This window comes from Triturus cristatus, chromosome 9, assembly GCF_964204655.1.
Source record: "Triturus cristatus chromosome 9, aTriCri1.1, whole genome shotgun sequence".
NCBI lineage: Eukaryota > Metazoa > Chordata > Amphibia > Caudata > Salamandridae > Triturus > Triturus cristatus.
Genome location: NC_140592.1, coordinates 215,569,158 through 215,584,424, shown reverse-complemented (window position 1 = coordinate 215,584,424; position 15,267 = coordinate 215,569,158). Strand labels below are relative to the sequence as shown.

General features: G+C 44.6%; 1 protein-coding gene across 1 annotated transcript in view; it reads right to left on the bottom strand.

Annotated features, from left to right (window-relative positions):
- Window positions 1-10,426, bottom strand: part of DNASE1L3 (deoxyribonuclease 1L3) — a 160,866-nt gene extending 150,440 nt beyond the window's left edge. The window contains exon 1 of the mRNA XM_085624758.1: window positions 10,195-10,426. Coding sequence (XP_085480884.1) covers window positions 10,195-10,326 — 132 coding nt within the window. The 5' untranslated portion in view covers window positions 10,327-10,426. The remainder of the gene's footprint in view (window positions 1-10,194) is intronic.
- Between the last annotated feature and the right edge of the window lie 4,841 nt (window positions 10,427-15,267).

The window sequence follows — 15,267 nt, the reverse complement described above, 5'->3', positions numbered from 1 at the left end:
CGAAACTTGAGGTAAGAAGATTCATGTTTCATGAAGTTAGGGAGGGAGTTCCAAAGTCTAGGTCCAAGACACGCAAAGGAACGCCCACCCATTCTGGTCAATTTGAGTCTAGGAAGTACTAGGTTACCTAGAGTGGAAGAACGGAAAGCTCGGGGAGGAGCATAAGGGCGAATAAGTTCCTGCAAGTATGCCGGAGATGAACCTTGCTTGATTTTGAAAATGTGACATAAGGTCTTAAATTTGATACGGCTTTCGATGCGAAGCCAGTGCAGATTACGGAGAAAAGGAGAGATGGAGGTTTTTCTAGGAACGTGGCAAAGAAGGCGCACCGCAGAATTTTGAACCACCTGGAGCTTATTCAAAAGTTCCTTACTGCCTCCCAGATAAAGTACATTGCCGTAGTCCAGGCGAGAGATAACAAGAGCCTGGACCACAGTTTTTTGAGTGGAGGCAGGAAGCATCCAGATGATCTTCCGTAGCCATCTGAGTATAGTGAAGCAGATGCCAGCGGTGCTAACCGCCTGTTGCCGCATGGATAGTTCATTGTCAATAATAAACCCAAGGTTACGGACCTGAGCAACCGGCTGGGGGAACGGACCCATTTCCTGGGGCCAATGGAGAGGACTCCAAAGATGTTTATGTTTGCCCAGAATGATGACCTCAGTTTTGTCCCCGTTCAATTTAAAAAAATTGGTATTCATCCACTCCGATACTTGACGTAGCCCACTCTGCAGAGAAGATACAGGAGCATTTTTAGAAGAAGATAAAGAAAAAATGATTTGTGTGTCATCGGCGTAGGAGTACAAGGAGAGGCCAGCATCCTCTACGATGGCCGCAAGGGGTCTCACATAGATGTTAAAGAGCAATGAGCTCAGAGTGGACCCCTGGGGAACTCCATACGCAGATGAACGAGAAGTGGATGAAGAACCGGAGGAGAAGACCTGGAAAGTGCAATCACTGAGAAAAGAGGTCAGCCACAAAAGGGCTGAATCTTCCACTCCTGCTGACTGGAGAGATTTTAACAGGATAGAGTGAGACACAGTGTCGAATGCTGCACTCAGATCTAATAGGATGAGTGCCATAGTCTCACCTTGGTCGAGACAGGAGCGCAGCTTTTCAGTTACCCCCAGTAAGGTGGTCTCTGTTGAAAAATGGGTCCTAAAACCTGATTTCGATGGATGTAAAAAACCTGAGTTTTCAATATGAGTTGCAAGCTGAAAGTTTACATGTTTTTCTAAAATTTTAGAGAACACGGGTAAAAGTGAGATTGGGCGGTAATTAGATAGGATAGATGGGTCAGCATACAGTGGCATAGCGCAGTTTGGAGTGGCATAAAGTGGAGTGATGTAAAATGGAATATTGTAGAGTGGAGAAGTGTGTCGTAGAGTGGAGTGGTACGTCGTAGAGTGGAGTGGTAGGTCGGGTCATAGAATGGAGTCCAGTGGTGTAGAATGGAGTGTCGCCAGTGGTGTAAATTGTCTAAATAGATGACTAGAGCGGAGTGGAGTAGAGTGAAGTGGCATAGTGTAGAGAGGAGTAAATTGTCTTAGAGTGGAGTGGCATGGCGTAGAGTAAAGTGGTATGGAGTGCAGTATAGTGGAGTGGTAAAGCATAGAGTCGAGTAAAGTATTATAAATTGGAGTGGCATGTTGTAGAATTGAGTGGAGTGGCTTAGAGTAGAGTGGCATGTTGTGTAGTAGGGAGGCATACAGTGGGGTGGTGTAGAGACAAGTGGCGTGTCATACAGTAGAGTGGAGTAACGTGGAGTGGAATACCATACATTGGAGTGGCATAAAGTGGAGTGGTGCACAGTGGAATACCCTGGAGTGGAGTGGAGTGGTGTGTCGTAGATTGGAGAGGTACAGAGTTAGGTGGAGTGGCAAAGAGTGGAGTAGGGAAGAGTTCAATAGCACAGAGAGGAGTTGCCTAGAGTGGAGTGTCGTATAGTGAGGTGGCATACACTGTAGTGGTATAGAGTGGTGTGGCATAGAGTGGAGTGGCATAGAGTGGAGTGGCGTAGAGTGGAGTGTCATACAGTGGAGTGTCATACAGTGGAAGAGCGTACAGTGGAGGGGTGTACAGTAGATTGATATAAAGTGAAGTAGCATAAAGATATAAAGTGCATTTAGCACATAGTGGAGTTTTGTAGAGTGAAGTTGTGTACAGTGGAGTGGCGTAGGCTGGAGTGACATAGAGTCATGTAGCTTGCTGTACAGTAGAGTGGAGCGACGTAGAGTCGAATACCATATAGTGAAGTGGCAAAGAGTGGAGTAGGGTAGAGTTCAATAGCACAGAGAGGAGTTGCCTAGAGTGGAGTGTCGTACAGTGGAGTGGCATACACTGTAGTGGCGTAGAATGGTGTGGGATAGAGTGGAGTGGCATACAGTGGAGTGGCATAAAGTCGAAGAGCGTGCAGTGGAAGAGCGTACAGTGGAGGGGTGTACAGTATATTCATATAGAGTGGAAGTGGCATAGAGGTATAAAGTGCATTTAGCACAGAGTGAAGTTGTGTACAGTGGAGTGGCGTAGGCTGGAGTGACATAGAGTCATGTAGTTTGCTGTACAGTAGAGTGGAGCGACGTAGAGTGGAATACCATATAGTGGAGTAGCGTAGAGTGTAGGTGTGTACAGTGGAATACCACAGAGTGGAGTGGCATACAGTGGAGTGGTGTAGAGTACAGTGGACTGGTGTACAGTACAATGGCATAGACTTGAGTGGCATAGAGTGAAGTAGAGTATTGTAGAATAGAGTGGAGTGCCATGGAGTGGAAAAGCATAGAGTGGAGTGGCGTAAAGTCTAGTGACATACAGTGGAGTAGCGTAGCATAGATTGGAGTGCCATAGAGGGGAGTAGTGTACAGTAGAATAGCGTACAGTGGAGTGGTATACAGTGGAGGGGCATAGAGTGGTGTGGTGTACAATGGAATAGCATAGAGTGGAGTGGTGTAGAGTGGAGTGGCAAAGAGTGGAATAACATACAGTGGAGTGGCGTATAATGTAGTGGCATAGAGTGGGGTGGCATACACTGTAGTAATATACAGTGGAATACTGTAAAACGACGTGGCGTACAGTGGAATGGCAGAGAGTGTAGTGCATACATTTGAATAGCGCAGAGTGGAGTGGGGTAGAATAGTTTTGCATACTGTGGGAAAACGTAGAGTGGAGTGGCGTAGAATAGCGTTGCATACAGTGGAACAGCATACAGTGGAGTGGAGTTGAGTGGAGTGCCATAAAGTGAAGTAATATACAGTGGAGAGGTATACAGTGAGATACTCTAGGAGTGGACTAGCATACAGCGGAGTGGTGTGTAGTGGTGTGGAGTACAGTGGAGTGGCGTACAGTGGGATAGCATAGAGTGGAGTGGCATGGAGTGGAGTGGCGAAGGGTGGAGTGGTGTAGACTGGAGTGACATACAGTGGAGTGGCGTACAATGAAATACCATTGAGTGGAGTGGCATAGAGTGGAGTGGCATGGAGTATAGTGGCGTGCAGTGGAATACTGTATAGTGGATTAGTAAAATTAGTGACTGCTGTTTATACAGGGATCACAAAATCCCATGAATGATAAAAGGTAGTAAGAAGACAAGGACCAACCAAACTGGGTTGAGTTTGGTATGAACACCCCACACTCATTCAGAACAAGTGTCTGAAGGCTCCATTTCAATCCGTTTTTTCGAATGGCTCGGTAAATTAATGCATCAACAGCAGGGATCTAAGATCGACGCCATGGTCACATTTCAAATCCTGGTCTACAGTCTGTGTACAGTCATGTGCCAGATCTTGGACTCTACAAATACTCCTGTTATATATGTTCATAAGTCTTTTTTGAGCCTATTTATTATGCTCACCTCTTTGCCCCGCCTCTGTATCCGCCTCCGCCTCTTGTGCCTCAGATTATCTGCACACTGCCCCTCAGTTAGCAGATTAAGTCTAGTACACAAGCCCTTCATGTGGTGTCAGTAAAGCGCACCTACGGTAAGAGAGACACTGCCTGCACGTGGGATGGGTGGCGCGTGCTTCGTTTGCATCATGGCCCTTTAAAAGGTTAGCTGCCGCTAGACTTCCCTTGAAGGGATTTCATTTCCTCTTAACACCTTTGCACAGTGCATTCAGGGCTTCATTTAGAGTCCGTCGTTCGGCCCGTCACAAACGTAGCATTAGGCTGCTATGCATGTGGAATAAGGAGGAATGGAAACCAGTCACCTTTGTCACGGAGTACCCGTCCGCTAAAGGCCGTCTGTTTACTTTCTTGAACAAAATAAATATGCATTTGAAAAGTTATTGCACAAGACATTAAAAATATTGAGTGAGAATGCTGTACCAGCTAGCTGCTCTCTTTATCATTCTCAAACTGCCCGACGCAAACATTATTTAAAAAGCATCTCTGAATCTGTTACTGAACAGGAAGGCATATAGCATAGTAAGGTATGTTTCCACCCTACTAAAAATCAACGGAGGTCACAGAAAGACACACACGTTGTAAGTAATGAATGTGGTGGGAAACTCCGAAGCACTTCATTACGGGGGAGTTCTTCTCACGAGGTGAGGCAAAGCCAATAGGTCTGGCTTGCATTTTGAACCGATTAAATATTTAAACGAGCCTGCATCAATGGAAACCAGGGCCCAGGAGTGCGAGGGGCCCATTGCACCCGAATTATGATTGTCTTTTACTACCCAGCCGAGGAGCAGAGGGGCCCATTGTTGTCTTGCTTGCATTAGGGTCCATGGACCCCTTGGTATGCTCCCCAGATGCAACAAAGGCTCACTACTATTATATTGTCTGCCATTTCCTATGGCTTTGGTCATGGATGTGCAACTTAGGGGAAAGTATTGCGTGGCCAGCCAGATCCTGAAAACGTGGCATGAATCTGCCCATCGTGGACATACGTTGGACACATCTAAATTTGGTATTGACAAATTCATTATCATGTCATATATGGGGAATGTGTAATGGAATAAATTATGGCTGTATATTTAGTATTAAAAAGGCCAGATAGAGCTTCAGCGACTTGAACATATTATCCATGGCTCTTAGGGTCTAATGCATATAATAGGCAGCATGTGTCCCAATTATTCACACTCAGACCAGCTGCTTTAAATATTTCACAAAAAAGGGAGGTTTGCAACAAGTGTGACCACTGGGACTAAATGCATTGGCACGCACTGTAGGAACACCGCACAGCACTACGTCAATGTGACAGGTTCAAGCAGGACGCTGCAGCCTCTGCCTCCTCAGGCTTGGGTCATCCCAAAACTATTTCACTATGACATCATTCAAATGGAGATGGATTAACCTAAAATACAGAGGTATGCCCAAGCATTCCTATGATCTCATTACAGTTATAGGCCATGTTCACAAAAAAATGCCCACTTGTGTGCATGGTACACGTACATCCATGGTCAGCAGACAGGGTGGCTCAGTGAGTTGAGCGCTTGTTGCTTAAACATAAAGGGGCAGATTTACAAGAAAGTGACGCATCTGTAGAGATGCGTCACTTTCCCTGCGCCAACCTGCAAAACCCTTGCAACATCATGGATGCGCCGTATTTACAACACGGCGCACCATGGCGTAAGGATTGACAGATGCGTCAGAAATTCTGACGCATCTGTTGATGGAAAAGTCACGCATTGCTGGAGTCGTGTCGCAAGCACGACGCAACTCCAGCAATGCTCAGGGGCGCCCTATGCCTAACATGCTGCGTCACTCCTTACGCCTGCTTCAAGCAGGCGCAGGGTTTTGACGCAGCAAGGACCTAAAAGTGACTCAGTGAAATCTTGTAGATTTCACTGCGTCACTTTTACGGGGCTTCCTGCGACGAAACGCCCACCCTGCATAAATTAAACCTGGCGCAGGTTTAATGTGGCGCAGGGCTTCACAACGTGACGCATCTCCCTAGATGCGTAACGTTGTAAATGGGCCGCAACTTTTACGCTGCCGCTACATCACAAAAGTGACGCAACGATGATGCAAAAGTGACACAAAGGGCTTGTAAATCTGCCCCACCGTGACTTGCAGAGCGTACATTTGGATCACGGAAAGTCTGACTTAGCTTTCCATCCTTCCAAGGTAGGTAAATTGAGTATCATTATTTGGGCAGTAACATCTGAAGATTTGCAGTGCTTAAAAAGGAAGGAAGTGTGTTCGAAGAACTATATAAAAGAGATTAATAATTACAGAGATGTATGCATTTTCATGGACTCACAGAATTCCAATAAGAGCAAGAATAGAAATGTTTGGAGAATGTGCTTTACTAGGACTCATAGCCCACTACATGTACTTCATATGAATGTCTGCCACCAACAATTCCTCTCGAGCAATAATGATAGAAATAAGGAAAGGCTTATTCTTTATTTTACTTCATTTCCGTCGTGGAAAAAAAAGACATACCCCTCCCTATTCCACCCTGAACTCATACTCCTGCTGTTTGCAGCCGCAACTCTCCAGGTTGAAAACGTGACGGCAAACATTTTGAAATACCCACGTCCGCATGAGCTTTTTGGTGCTCACCACCTCATTGAGAGGCAACCACCAAACACTACCACCACTTATAAGAGGTTGAAGTACATACATTACTTCAGGGAGCCTAATTTGGAACCTATGAGCTTTAGCACCATAGTACATATTGTCATAACATAGTTTACTCCATTAGTTTTTATGCCCGTCAGTGCAGTCTGACAATATCAGAAGTCACAGGTCTATGTTTGATGCACAATGCCAAAATATATAGATTGATTAGGTCTCGCCTGACCCAGCGCATGCGCTGGTCTGGCGAGACTTATTGAGAGGGCTCCAAAAAGTGCTACCAGGCCAGCCTAGAGCTACAGTGCATGTGCGCGGGCGCGCGCGCCGCGCTTTACCGTGATTACTTTCACTTTCGGCCGCAGGGCCGCTTTGATGTTTGATCGTGATCGCGATCACTTTCACTTTCGCGGCCCCACGGCCGCTTTGCATAGCCAATAGGTCTTGCTTTTGGGACCTTATAAGCAGTGCTTTAAATGGGAAAAAATAAGTGCAGGTACTCATTAAAATGAGCTAGAGGTGTAATGAGGGGGCGGGGTTAGGGGCGGGGCTAAGCGTAAGACATGATGAAACTTAACAACTTCTATATTAGTTGCAGCACATATCAAAACACATGAGAAATGTGTTTATATAAACAAAGCAGTTTAACTCACACAAAATGAAAAAGAAATGCGATAATATGTTAACATTTCCTTTTTTTGCAATAGTTGCACCTTCTTAATTTCATACTGTTGATTGCTGTTTGGCCCAATACTATATATTCTTGAGCACGCTAGTAGGAAGACTGAAAATACCCCCCCGTCGAACCAAAGCTCTTATGGCACCAAGCAAATGGAGCAACTCATAATGACCCTTCCCAGAAGATATCTCTTGTCTCTTCCATCAATCTATCCATTCATCCTGTCATCCTTTCATCCTACCATTTATCTGCTGATCTCTGCCATTTAACCGTTACATGCTATCATCTATTCAGTCTTTCATCAATCATTCAGTTTTTCACCATTCCGTCTATCCACCCTTCATATCTAAACCTATCCATCCATCCATCTCCAAACCTATCCATTCATCCTTTCACTTATCCATCTCTTTATCTACCCTTTCCCTCATCCATCAATCCTTTTGTTCATCCATCATCCCTTTCACTCCTTTTTTCCATCCACCCTTTCACTCAATCCATCCTTTCACTCATCCATCACCCACCCTTTCATCCATGCTCCCTACCTTTCATTCATCCATCCAATCTTTCACTTATCCACCCATCACCCGCCCTTTTATCCAATCATCCACCCTCTTGCACTCATGCATGCTTTCACTCATCCATCGATCTATCCATCCATCTATACATCCACCCTTGCTCACTCATCCATCCACTCACTCATCCACTCACCCATCAACCCACCAACCCTCCCTTTTACGTTATTTATGAATCTTTGTCACCGATCAGACGTGTACAAACAAAGTGCCACACATTTTCTTTAAAATACCTCCTGAGAGTGTCTTGATTCTCTCTCTCTTTCTTTCACTTTTCTCTTACAAAAACAGGCCCCCAAATGTAGGCAAACACACAAACATAAGCAGACACACAAAAGACTCGGTATGATAAAAGCCATGTTATACTCTTCACCTACCATGTCTTTTTGAATTGCCACCAGGGCCGGACTAGCCGTAGCCTGATTGCCACTGCCATGATTACTGTGTTTGCAGAAATTCACAGGATAGTGTGAATGTGATTGACAGTGTAAAGAGGACGTTCTCCCACGAGGAAAATCGCACCCTCCCGGCACTCCACTGTTGCTTTTTGAATAATTATTCTTTCAATCACAGTGTTGGCCAATTTGTATTTAATTCTGTTACAAATTTCATTTAAATCATCTTGTGGTTCTGCAGCACTAATGTTGACGTCACATTGTACTTAGCATACACCTTCACATTGCTTTAGCACAAACCCCGATTCCAAAATCAAGAATATCACTCTTTGTAATCCAAGCGCTTGATACCAACGTGTGTATAATTCATTAAAAAAAACAAAGTACATCGATGTACTGCTCCAGCAACACCTAGTTACCGTTAAACAATGGTGCCTTAATGTCACAATCATGCGTTCAAGTTCCTGACCATGTGAAATAACATGGTTTCCATTCACAGTTATTTTACATTGGAGACAGTGACTCACATTTGCATTTTCTATTTTTTGTTTCCTTTCAATTCTTTGTCACGTTACACGTTCTTTTATTCCATGTAATTGACACCACGTCCCGGCATTGCAAACGTCTTGTATTTTAGGTGAAGCGGTGTTCACTTTATTAACTTCTGAGATGCACCGGGTTCTCATTCACTTGGATTCTGATAGACGTCAGGAGCACTTATTTAAGTTCGGTATTACAATTAAGCGGACACACTTTCTTTCTTACGGGGCACATTCTTGTGCCAGACACCCGTTATTTTTCTACAGTCACCCTTGGGGCTGCTGAGCCACTCGTATTATGAACGTCAGTAAGACGCGTACTGTGGGTCGAATTCAGGCAAGGAATACCCACTGGCACCCTAAACATCAGGACAGGGACAACTTCATGCATTAAGCTTGTTTATACTTAAAGTAGTGTGATCGCAACCTTCGTTTTTGCAATGTGATTGACAGCAGATCCATCAAACACATCACAGCGTGATGGCGAGCACCCGGACATTATTCAAAGGAGCCCTGCTGAATAGCTCAGCTGGGGCTCAGATCGGGTCTACAGAAGCGGCGCCTTGGCTGACAGAGACACGTTCCACTCCTGGTCACCAGCACAGCCAATGAGCCTACCTTTTCATGAGTACCGGTACTCTCCAGGGCAGTAGAGAAGTGCCGGTACTCAGAGTGATAATTCTAAGAAGTGCCGGTACTCAGTACCGGGGATTACCGGCCCATTTAAAGCACTGCTTATAAGTATTTCGTTACGCAACTGTTGCATGGCTAAACACTGATAAGGTCCCAAAGGCGAGACCTATTGGCTATGCCAATGCTTGTTTTTTACTGCCACGAATCAGCCTAGATCGCTGAAAAACGAGGCAACAGAACCCACTTGCAAGAGCCAACTTGGTGCTAAAGTGCATTTGATGTTAAATGGATGCCTCCTGAGCAGCTTATGCAATCCGGCCTGAAATTATTATCAGTAAATACAGTTGAAATTCGACAATCCGTCATACCAGCGGTACATGTTGGTAGGAAATACTTTTTGCTGCAAAGAAGGCTGGCCAGATAACAAAACGCTTTTGACTGGTACTATATCAGGTCCTTGGGGGTAAGTTAAGGCAGTGCTTGCTCCACACACCTTTTATAGCTGCATTAAGAGAGCAGAATTCTGGAGGTGGTAATGTGTGACTAGACTGTGCATTTGTGTTGTTCTGTATTTGTTGTGATGTGCCCTGCTGGGTTTGTGTTGCTATGTATTTGTGATTTTGTTGTGTTTACAGTTTTGTTGTGACATGCCCCGTTATGTTTTAAGTCTGATGCCATGTTGCTTTGTGTATGCTATGGTGTTATTTCCAGTTGTTTTTTTAAGATATGTCAACAAATGTTACATTTCCAGACAACAGCAGCACATGCATTGAAAGTTCCTGTGAAAAGCAACCGTATACCCCACACAGCTGAAAAGGGCCTAGAAGCGCCCAGTCAAAGCACCGAAGACAACTTACCTTGACGATGACGTCAAGAACCTCAGGTTTGGCAATCTTTGCTTCACCGAAAGACCTCACGTTGAAGGAGCAGATTTTCAGAGCCAGGATGTTGTTAAAGAAATAAAACAGTAAAAACATAGAATAAAACATTTTCAAAGTTGTGGAAAGCGAGGAGCTGCTGGCAGAAGGCGAGGATGGCAGCGCGCGACAGCTGAAAAAAAGCAGAGTTTCTGCTTCTTAATGCAGGGCTATATATACACCAGCTATCTCGGTGTAAACAGAACGAAACAACGGACTTCCTCTCGCCCCTTTCACTTCCACATGGTGAAAACTGATAGGAAAGAACCATTCTTTCCCCGGATGTTAGGGATGGGCACGAAATTCGCATTCTGAACGGAAACGCATTGCAAATCTTCAGTGGTCTCCAAATATATCTACAACTAGACATATGAATTCTTAAATGTTACTACCACCACACAGGGATCACAACACCGCTCCCATTATATCCACCATTTTCACTGTTGCAGTGTCAAATCCGCTGATTGCAGGGCGTGTGCAAGTGAAAGGTGAAAATTACAAAGGTGCGGAAATTGCACCTGATTTGTGCATCCGGAGCTGCACAAACCTGAATTCGTTTGCCATTTGCACCCTCGATTTGCAACAGGTTTTTGCCAATCTCATGCGTGTTTTGCGCCCAATTTGTAATTCCATTTTGAACAAGGAAGAATTTTGACCAGAAACATTATTTGTGGCTGTAATGCATGGACGGCATTTAGGGGGGTCTTGCCCCTTGCTACCCCCGGAATTGCCTTTGCGACCCCTGGACTCAGAGATACAGAGGCAATAATGCCATGCACAGAACAGAAGGTGGTGCACCCGTGACGTGCACTGTTTTCTTTCTGCAGCTCCATCTGTGAAATGAGTCAGTCACTTTAACACAAATAAGTATACAGCAGTGCACTGTATACTTTGCTGAAAACAATTTCAAAAACATGTTAAATGTAAATTCTGAAACAACATTTTGCACATTTTATTTATTGTGAACATATGGAAAGTGATGGGTCATATTTGCAAGAAAATAGCACAGCGAGGTGCCGCAAGCAATTGTGCAGCGCCGCGCTGCGTCATTTTCTAAGTACAGAAACGCCCCGTATTAACAACAATACAGCGTATTGCAGTACTCTTCCCTGCCCCGGTGCAAAAAAATCAGCCTAGTGCCAGCACAGGCACCCTTGCACCATGGAGCAAGGGTGTTTGCGATGCAGGGATGATTGTTGTTGTGCATGAAGGGACACATGCCTGCACAAAAGTAATCATCAATGGCGTTTTGCTCCTTCGAAAAGCAAAAAATGACGAGTAATAAAAGTATTCCTCCTCGTTGTGCCACTCTTACGCCTCCCCTGGGGAGGCGTAGGTTTGTGGCACTGCCTCAGATGTACAGATCCTTGTAAATCCGGAGCAGTGTTAAAAAGCAATGGGTGTTGCATGGGAACACCCACGGCACCCGTTGCACGCCCCTTTATCCAAGAAAACTGAGTAGAGGAGGGCCATATTTGCAAGGCCGCGTTAAGCCACGCAAAGTGGCTTAGCGCCGCCTTAGAAATATGGAGCAGGCGCAGCTCCACCGCAGCGTATCAAAAAGTGACACTCTGGTGGTGCAATCCTCTAGTGAATATGCCCCTATGTGTTAAAATAAAAACTTCACCCATGTGCTATAGTAAATCACAATGCCTTACAAGTGACGCTAACAAAAATGCATTAACAACGCTAAGCAACAATTTATGTCAACAACATTGTTCATGTTGAAATACAGGTGGAAAAAACCATTAATGTTTTTTTGAATATTTTGGTGCTTTTTCTATAACAGTCCAATGCATTCTTAGATAAAGGTATATACTAGCGAAACTATTAAATCAGGAGTTTGAGGAGTGGCTTGCCAGTGTTATTTTGTGTTTTAGTGGCACTCTATTTTCCTCTTTCAAAGACACATCATTTATGTGCAATAAAAAATTGAAAGTGTAATGTTCCTATCATGTCAGTATACTATTCAATAGATATTTAGCTATGGTTGTAAATTGTGTTACTATATAATTGTGCACTTAAGAGTCCTTTAACTTCAGCAATATCAGTTATTGTGATGTCATTGGGATTAAGGCCATGTGACCATTTCTTGGGACGATTCAGTGTCAGACCATATGATGTTACTTCCGGTGATGTCATTGCATCAAAGTGAAGTTAAGGGACGCCACTTCCGCTGGCATTTTGGTGAATTGATGCCCACGCGCAAATGTCATCAGAGCTGTAGAGTTAGGGCCAGATAAACTAAATTCTCACGCAGCGCAGTGCAAGAGTTGTAAATTCTGTGCTGCGTGAGAAGGAGAGAGGAAGAGAACGCCACATTTACTGAAATATGGCACTCTCGTCCCCTCTCCCTAACGCCGGCGCTGAAATCAGCTGCAGTGCGCCATGGAGACAACTTTGCGCCATAGTACAAGGGTGTCTCCATGAGTCTAGCATAGGTTTTTTTACTGGAAGGGTATCCTTCCAGTACAAAATACCATGCATAGGCAGACTTCAAACCTTTTCCGACTTTGTATGTGTGCTGTAAAGTGCAGCACACGTACAAAGTTGGAAAAGGAAGGAGAAATGAAAGCATTTCTCCTTCCTTGCGCCTACTTTACAAGGGCGCAGTTTTCTGATACTAAAGCCTGTCTACTTGGTTTAGTAAATTGGGTTTAGCATCAGAAACCTTGGGTTGTTGCATGTGGACGCTCATGCTCCGCCCATGGTACGCCCCCTCAACGCTAAGTAATGCAAAGCTTTGCGTTACTTTGAGTTGCTTTCACGTCATTTCCAGCACTAAACAAATTTAGTGCTGGAAAGTAAATCAGAAAAAAAAGATTTTAGCCAATTTGCATCACTTTTGTGACGCAAGCATGGTGTAAAATCTTAGAAAATCTCCCCCTTATTGTCTTATTCCAACATGCAAATCCCAAATTGGGATTACAATTGGAGCAATAATTGCACACCCCAGTAGCTGTTGCCTACACATTTTTGGCAGGAAAAATGTAGAACAAATCTTCTTGGAAAACCAAGTGCATGCCAATGTTGCACATCTTGAAGCATTGAAAACATGCACAGCTTCTTCTTTATTTTGAGATCTGAAACTTAGAGTGGTGCAGTCATTTTGTATCTGTTAAATCCTGCACCCTACTCTGTTGGTATTTATTAGCTGCACGGCTAGCACACAGAGCTACGTGTGAGAGGGTATGAGGTCGTTTGTCTCCCTTACCTTCTTACATCATGTGCTACTGCAAGCCAGGTTCCATATGTAGAATAATCCTTCTAGTCAAACTGAGCATTCGAGGCAATTCTGGTCCAGTACAGAGGCGCAACTCTCCTTCAGCATAGATGGTCCCCAGACCTCCTAGGCTCCTATGTTCAGCCCAAGGCCTTTACACATCTATGACACCTTCAACTTGAGCAGAATGTTAGGTGATGCCCACCAGATTTTTCAAGGGTGCTATGCACCTTCAGGCAAGTGCTTACAAATCCAATAGTTTTACTATGGCACCTGCCCTTGAGCAAGTTTACCTACAGGAACTTGTAATTGGGTCTGGGAAAAATTCACTTATCTTTAAGCATAATTTGGATCATGCTCAAATGGCAGCAGTTGGAAATATTTATGGATCCCCCAGAGGCTCATTTTCCACCTACTCACAAGTCAACCTTGCTCTTATTCTACTCTACTTAGGGGTGTAGCTTCAGGGAAATGTTTGGGGTATGAAACCACCCCAATTAAAAGTATGCTTGGCTTCTTAGTTGGGTCTGGGGGCCCTTGGTTGGGTCTGCTATGTCTGTGTCGGTTTTTCTGAGTGACCAAGAATAAAGAACAAATCAATGACATTTGATGTGAACGAGAGAGACAGAGTGAGAGAGAGAGAGAGAGAGAGAGAGAGAGAGAGAGGGAGGGAGGGAGGGAGAGAGAGGGGGAGAGAGAGAGAGAGGAGAGAGAGAGAGAGAGAGAGAGAGAGAGAGAGAGGGGGAGGGAGAGAGAGAGGGAGGGAGAGGGAGGGAGGGAGAGAGAGAGGGAGGGAGAGGGAGGGAGGGAGGGAGAGAGAGAGAGAGAAGAGAGAGAGACAGAGAGAGAGACAGAGAGAGAGAGAGAGAGAGAGAGAGAGAGAGAGAGACCCATCTGGTGGCAGAATTTCAAAATGTGAAATCAGATAACCTGGAATTAATACCGATTTCCCTGCTTTTCCAAATTGTGTGATCTTAGGCACATATTTTATTTCATGGAGACCCTTTTTTCTTTATTATCACATAGCAGCACACTTTTAAATACTTGAGTTCAGGTTGTGCGCTGTACAAGCACCTCTTATATTTGATTTCATAGATTGTAATGTTGCTCAATCTATAATAAGAATCTAGAGTATTTATAGAGTTTAAATAAATACAGATATTTTGTTTGAATCTGTTTATTGCTTTTTGTATTAGTACAATCACAAAAATGACAGGAACGCAGTATACAATGGTGATGGCAGTTAACAAGTGCACATTATTTCTTGCGAGAGCAGCAGCAGCGTGGCAGGTTGTATTGTTAGCGATACAGAGTAGAGATTGAAAGTGCCCTATTTACTACCTGTAGAAACAATTGGAGGCAAACTGACAGAAGGCATACCTATGAACCTTAAGAAGTGGCACTGCAGTCTGGTTTCAAAATTGCATCAAATGAGCATGCGCTGTTCACAATAAGCAATAAAACGCAATGACAGAAATAAACAGTGAAGAATCCCAATCAAAAACAATGGAAACATATGCAAATGAAGAACCGTAGCAGTAACTGTCATGATAGCCCCAGTTCCCCCACCCGCCCCACCAACAAACCACATCGCCCATCTAGTTGCTTATTGGATTGCTTGTGACTGTCCCCAGATATCCCGTCAACGGGGCCAGTATGGGGCGGATGGTGCACATCCTCTGTGGCAGACTGGCAGTGGCAGTGATGGCAAGGGGCAGCGCATCCCGTAGTCCACCTCCTGTCTCGCCGTCGCGAGGCGGCTGGACTCCTGGTGATAGGGGAGCATCAGG